Raw genomic sequence first — 6,290 nt, 5'->3', positions numbered from 1 at the left:
GGGGGGGGGGGGGGGGAGGGGGCTTCCGTCTTTCTCTGCCTCCCTCTCTTCTCTCGCTCTCGTTCTCTTCTATGTTGGGTGTATTATCGATGAAGGGGGGCAAAGGGGCGGGGTGGTGCTCCCCCGGCCCCCGCCCGAACACGAGCGCGTAGCTGCAACCCTCGCGATCGATCGGGGTTGTCACGTGTATCATCACTTGGACGCAGCCTCGAGAGCGGCACGTGCGGCACCGGCGTCACGCTGGGCCTGGTCGTACGCCTCGGCCAGCGGCTTGGCCTCCTCGGGGCTCAGGACACCGGAGGCCTTGATGGTGACCGTGGCAATGGGGACATCCATCCGAACCGGGAGCTTCTCCAGAGCATACAGCACATTCATGCCCTGGGTGGATGCGTGTGTTTTCGTGTGTTTTCGTGTGTGTGTGTGTGGCATCGGCCGCCGTGATGCCCGATTGATGGTCATGGTCAGCGAGGCGGTGCGGAACCGGCGCACAGGGGGTGGGCGCAAAAGGGAGCGAGAGAGAGAGAGAGAGGCAAAAAATGGCAATGCGAGTGGGCGCACCTCCACAACGCGGCCGAAGACAACATGGTGCCCATCGAGCCAGGGGGTCTCGGCGGTGGTGATGAAGAACTGCGAGTTGTTGGTGTCCGGCCCGGCGTTGGCCATGGACAGAGTGCCAGGGGCATTGTGACCGAGCTTGAAGTTCTGTGTCCGTCAAGGCATGCGTCGATGGGTGGATGCGCGCGTGTCAGAAAGCCAGCCTGGGAGGTCGAGGGTAGGCTCGGAGAGCCAAGTGCCCGGCCCGGCGTGTACGGCCATTTGTGCATTGTTGATCTCGCCCCCCTCATCCTTCCCTCCCCCCCACCCCCTCCTGTGCTGGCCTCAAACGCGGAGACGCACCTCATCGGCAAAAGGACGACCGAAGATGGACTTGCCGCCAGTGCCATTGCCAGCCGTGATGTCGCCACCCTGGATGATGAAGTTGTTGACAATGCGATGGATCTTGGACCCGGCATACCCGAAGCCCGGCTACCGGGACACGATCGATAGGGACGGGAGGAGAGGGGAGCCCGAGGAAAAGACATGTCAGGAGGCGGGAGGCGGGAGGCGGGAGGCGGAAGAGGAGGGCGCGCGATGGCCAAGCAGAAGGGCAAGTTCACGACACATGCGCACCTGACCAGTGGCGAGGCCAATGAAGTTCTCACAGGTCTTGGGGGTGGTCTATGGAGGGGCAGAATCCACAGGGGGCAAGGGGGCGGGCGGGGGAGGTCAGCGCCGGGACACGGGTGTCAGGGAGGCACAGCGGAAGACGGGAGAAGGGAGGTGCATATTCAATGTCGAGGTCAGCCGTCATGACACGCACCTTGCCATAGAGGCCGAAAACGATGCGGCCCGCGTCCTGGCCATCGACCTGCATGTCGAAGTAGGCATAGTCGGTGATGGTCGGCCCGCGGCGAGGCTTCACCTGCGCCGCAAGAGAGAGGGCGGGTGAGAGAAGCAGCACCAGGAAGGTGGCCACTGCCGCGAAAAAGGCAAAGCGCCGCATATTACAGGAGGGGTGGTCGCGAACAGGGGGGAGGGGGTCGGTCACGAGAGGGGTGGAAGCAGGGGGAGGAAGGAGGAGAGGTGTTCGCGAGCGGAGGGGCGAGGAGAGAGAGGGAGAGAGAGTGTGTGTGTGTGTGTGCTGAAGATCCCCTCACACCTCCCGGGGGCACGGCTCCAGCAAAAATACACGCCCCTGCTTGCCGGCGTCCAGGCACCACAGCACCGTGTCCTGGCAGTTCTTTCTGGAACTGCCGCCGCGCCTTCGCACACCGGGCGCACGGCCCGCCCCCAAGTCGCCCAGCGCCATGGGAAAGAAAACAACAAACAACAAACACGTCCACGCTCCCTCGGTGCGGTTTTTCTGGGCCCCCCCCGCCAGCCCCCAATGCCCACCACCGCGCCAGTGTGTGTATGTGTGTGTGTGTAAGCAGCTGCGAGCAGCAGCATCAGCAGGCAGCTGCCATCCACGGTGCATGCCGTTTCTCTGCCCCATTCCGCCGGTTCCCTCTCTCCCTCTCTCTCTCTTTCTTGTGCACACGCCCCCCCCCCCCTCCCCAGCGAAGAGCCGGGCCAGGTACAGACCAAAAACCGGTGGTCGTCGCTGATTGGGCCGCCGCTGCCGAGGCACACTCACGGGCGCGGGAGAGTGGTCAGGCCGAGCTGGCGAACGAGGCCGAACTGCTGTGACCCGGTCAGGGCAATCGGCGCATGATGTGCTGATCACGCGACCACACACACGCTCCTGGCGCTTTACCCACAGGGTTTCTCTCCCCGTCCCGCCCTGCCGACAGCCGGGAGGCACTTCGCACAGTGGTAGAGACGCAGGAGGGTATATATATATTTTTTTTTGGTTCGATGTCCACGAATATGGATGCAAGGAGGATGCGTCTTCGAGGAAAAAAAAAAAGAAAAAAAAGAAACGCGGAAAGAGGAGACCGGCCCCAGTGCTGGCGGTCACAGGAAAGGCGGCTGACATCCGCGACTGGCGCACTCCAAAATGCATGTGTCCCGACCGGCGTCAATCGACAACAACAAGGACCGTGGAGCCAACAACAATCGGCGACAGGATGTGCCGCGCATCGCGCACACTGTCCCGATCGAGGCTCTCCTTCAGCAGGGCCAGGTCCTTCTTCGGCAGCTTCAATTCACGCGCCAGGGCTTGGGGATCCACCTGCATGCGGGTGGATGGCTGCCCGGCGGTCCGGTACACCAGCCGCGGGATGATGTGGTACCGACCCGGGGCCAGGAACATCAGGTCGATGGCCTGGCTGGCGGCGGCCGGCTGCCGCGCCGGATCAAGCGGCTGAGCTTCGGCACACGCGTCGCGGCCGGCCGCGCCACGCCCGGCGGCCCCGCCCCCGGCACCGGACCGCTGCTCCTCCTCCACTTCGAAGGCATCGCGCAGTTCCGGCCGGAAGTGATCGCCAGCCGTGGCGACGCGCACCTCGGCCGGCAGGAGCGCCGACGCATCGCCAATCATCACCACCCGATCCGAGGTCGAGCGCGCCAGCGACAAGGCCACATGCGGCCGGTCGACATCGGCAGCGCCTCCAAACAGATCGTCCCCGGTGTTGGCCGGAAGGGCATGCACCTCCAGCCACAGGGGCAAGAGCTGGCAGTGGGCCATGCACTGGTCGAGCGTCACCTGGAAAGAGAGGGTCTCCTGCTGGTAGCTGGCTGCCGACAGACGTCGGACCGGGAGAAGCCCACTCCGGTCTCCGGTTTCCCGATTGTCCGACTGGGCCGCCGCCAGGGCGAAGGTCACTGCGCTGGCCGGACGCCGAAGTGAGCGGATGTCCAGCGGGGCGAAACGCAGCCGGCCGAAGTGGATCTTGCCCGAGCACGCCCGCGACAGGGAGAAGTCTGCTCCCAATAGGCGCCGGTTCAGCAAACAGGCCAGCGACCAGAATTGGGCACGCTCCATGGCGTCCTACATGACGGGGCACGCAGCATGCCAGCACGTTAGCGACCAATGCCGGCTGCCAAGAGACACAGGCAGCACCCCAAATAACAGCACCCTCCCCCCGCCCTCCGCACGAAAGAGAGGCACGCACATCGAAAGTGGACTTGGCCGAGCGAATGAACTGCCGACCCAGGAGTGGCACCGGGTGCAGGATATCCTGGTCGGTGATGTGAATCCGCAAGATCGGCAAGTAGAGACTGGGGTGTACCCACCGGCAGGTGTCAGTCCCTTGCCATCATGCCAACCATGAAAGAGAGTGGGACAGAGCAAAAAGCGGCCCCCCCCCCTCCCCCAACTACGGCCAACGCCCAAGTGACGCCGGGTGGATGCATACCGCGTGCTTGTGCCCGAGGAAAGAGGAAGACGGATGCGCCACAGGAAGCGCGCACACACGTCGCACGCGTCCGACCAGCCGTGCGCCCGGCCGAGCGTCGGGATCCCTTCCAAACCCAGGCATTGCCTGCTCTCAAAGAGGCCGGCCCGCCCCGAGCCAAGATTGTCATTGGTGTTGCTGCGGTCACCGCCGCTGGCGAGGCACCCGTGCGAGCAAGCCCCTTCCGGCGGCGGCCCAAAGGGAAGCAACTGCAGGCAGGCCATCACCGGCGGCCCGGGCTCCGGGCGCGCTGAGGCCGACAAATCCAACTCCAGGAGGCTGATGTCGTTTCTGATGTCCCCCCCGGCTCCAGCCAGGGGCGCCACCACTTGTTGGTGGTGCGCGGCCATGGCCGTCAGCGCGGCTGCCGGATTGGACACCACTTCCGCCCCGACATCCGGCCAGTGGACCGGAGCCGCAGCGGAGGCCTGCGTCTCCGGTGCCTCGTGCAGATAGAGCGCCGCAGGCAGGCAGCTACGCAGTCGATACCGGACCAGCGGCCTGACGGTGACATTCATGCGGAGGGTGATCTGACGCTGGGGGCGATCCCCGCCGCCTGGGGTCCCGCTGCCGACGTCTGGCGCCTCCTCGGGCCCGGTGGTGTACCGCACGATCACCCGGCCGCCTGTGAGTCCCGGCCGACCGCGAAGAAGGACCACCAGGAAGGACCGCCCACGGAAGGGAATGGACGTGCGTGCCTCCGAAGCCCAAGAGCCCGTCGCCTGGGCATGCCGCTCCAGGCCCCCCGGGCTCGGGGCCCGGTCCAGGAGAGACACCCCAGCCAGGGGCTCATATGCCCGGTTGAAAAAGAAGTCCGTCGCTGACTCCGCCTGGTCCAGGGTGTCGGCTTCGAAGGTGGCGGTCACACAGCTGGCCTTCAGTGGCAGGGTGCTCTGATTTTCCAACTCGAAAACCGCGCCAAAGCTGTGCATATCAAAGGGACAGGTAAGTGACAGGGAAAAGCACCATCACCAACAAACAAACCCCAGGCGGTCGGAGAAAGCCCCCCACAGCCAGAGGAGGGGGCAAAAGAGACACATGAGGGCTCCCTCGCCGACCCCGCCGGCACATGGGGCCCGGGCACTTAGAGGAGGCCATACGCACAGTTGTCCCTCGAAAAGCTCGATCGATGACAGGAAGGCCGGAAGCTGGATGTCATCCTTCGGGCCGGTGACCGCCTTGGGATCGACATCGGCCAGTGGCGAAGGCGCCCCATAAAAGTGCCGCTGCCCCGAGCACAAGTCCGAGACGGAGGTCACGCGCAGGTATGGCAGCGGGGGAACGACATTCGCCGTGATGGGCCTATGGAGGGCGCGGGGCGGGCACCGACATGCGGCCGGGAGCGAGGCAAAGTAGCGGGAGCACATGTCAATACACACGGCGCGCCATGGGCACGGGAGGCTTGGAAGATCGAAGGCGACGGGAAGGTGCCCGAGCTGGAGGGAACATACGTCGCTCCGGGGAGAGCATGCAGGCGCTCAACGCCGAAGGCTCGGATCACGACGCCAAGGATGTGCAACTTCTCCGGGCCAACCGAGTCCGGGAAGTGGGCAACGCGGCCCGTGAGGACAATCCCCTTCGAGGTGGTTTGGGGATAGAGCACGTCATTGACGGACACATGCGCGTCGAATGGCAGCCCCGAGGTTCTGCAACATGGGCGAGGTCAACAGCCTGACAGACGCAGGGATTTGAAATGCCCAGGAACGTACTCAAGGCGCAGGCTTTGGATCTCAATCGGCACGAGCAAGGGATTCGACAGGACCACATGCACGCGAATGGTCTCATCAGCACCGAACTGCGCCGAGAGCCGGGTCCAAGTGCGTGTGAGTATCACCATCAGCATCGCCATGGGCCCAGGTCACCATGGCATGCATGGATTATGGCACGAAGGAGAGTGGCAGAAGAAAGGGAAGGACGTGTGTGCATGCACGCGCGTGTTCCGCCATCTACGTACTTGCGGCACCGCCGGGGTCGCCTCAGACTGGCCCTTCTTGGCGAAGGGGTTGAAGAAGAAAGGCTCCCCAAGCTCCGGGCTTCGAGAAAGAGAGGAGCCCGGCGAACTGCGTGTCGAGACCAGAGCAAAGGATTCCGGCGAGGGAAGGAAACCAGCGGACACCAGCTCCGGCAGTGAGTTGAAGGTGACCGCGAGCGCCGGGCCCGCCTGAGGGGGGGTTGCCGTGCTGATGAGCCGGAGGAGGTTCTTCTGCAGTTCATGCTGCTCCACCAGGTCAATGTGATCATGATGAAGCTTCAGCAACAGGCCAATGTAATACACGGCCAGGGTGGAATCTGGGTGGTGTGCGGGGGAAAAGAAGAAAGAAAGAAAGAAAGAACGGAAAGCAGGTCAGTGGCATGCCTTCCGAGTACGATCAGCCAATCCCGAAGCTCCTGGGATGATCCCCCCCCCCCCCC

At 64.1% G+C, this 6,290-nt stretch overlaps 2 protein-coding genes across 2 annotated transcripts in view; both read right to left on the bottom strand.

Annotated features, from left to right (window-relative positions):
• Positions 1-62: 62 nt before the first annotated feature.
• Positions 63-1,679, bottom strand: H696_02884 (peptidyl-prolyl cis-trans isomerase B (cyclophilin B)). Its single transcript, XM_009496779.1, has 5 exons — positions 1,361-1,679; positions 1,171-1,218; positions 898-1,026; positions 559-702; positions 63-378 (listed from the first exon to the last, which is right to left on the bottom strand). Exons 1-5 carry the CDS (start codon positions 1,541-1,543, stop codon positions 193-195), a joined length of 690 nt encoding a protein of 229 aa, XP_009495054.1. The 5' UTR covers positions 1,544-1,679; the 3' UTR covers positions 63-192.
• Positions 1,680-2,437: 758 nt separating this feature from the next.
• Positions 2,438-6,290, bottom strand: part of H696_02883 (hypothetical protein) — a 7,466-nt gene continuing 3,613 nt past the window's right edge. The window contains exons 7-13 of the mRNA XM_009496778.1: positions 5,833-6,167; positions 5,588-5,673; positions 5,330-5,524; positions 4,983-5,180; positions 3,840-4,802; positions 3,597-3,702; positions 2,438-3,472 (exon numbers count right to left, since the gene is read on the bottom strand). Of these exons, the coding sequence (XP_009495053.1) occupies positions 2,561-3,472; positions 3,597-3,702; positions 3,840-4,802; positions 4,983-5,180; positions 5,330-5,524; positions 5,588-5,673; positions 5,833-6,167 (2,795 nt within the window). The 3' untranslated portion in view covers positions 2,438-2,560. The remainder of the gene's footprint in view (positions 3,473-3,596; positions 3,703-3,839; positions 4,803-4,982; positions 5,181-5,329; positions 5,525-5,587; positions 5,674-5,832; positions 6,168-6,290) is intronic.

Source organism: Fonticula alba (genome assembly GCF_000388065.1).
Source record: "Fonticula alba strain ATCC 38817 unplaced genomic scaffold supercont2.4, whole genome shotgun sequence".
NCBI classification, from domain to species: domain Eukaryota; order Rotosphaerida; family Fonticulaceae; genus Fonticula; species Fonticula alba.
This window is presented reverse-complemented; position numbering and strand designations above follow the sequence as displayed.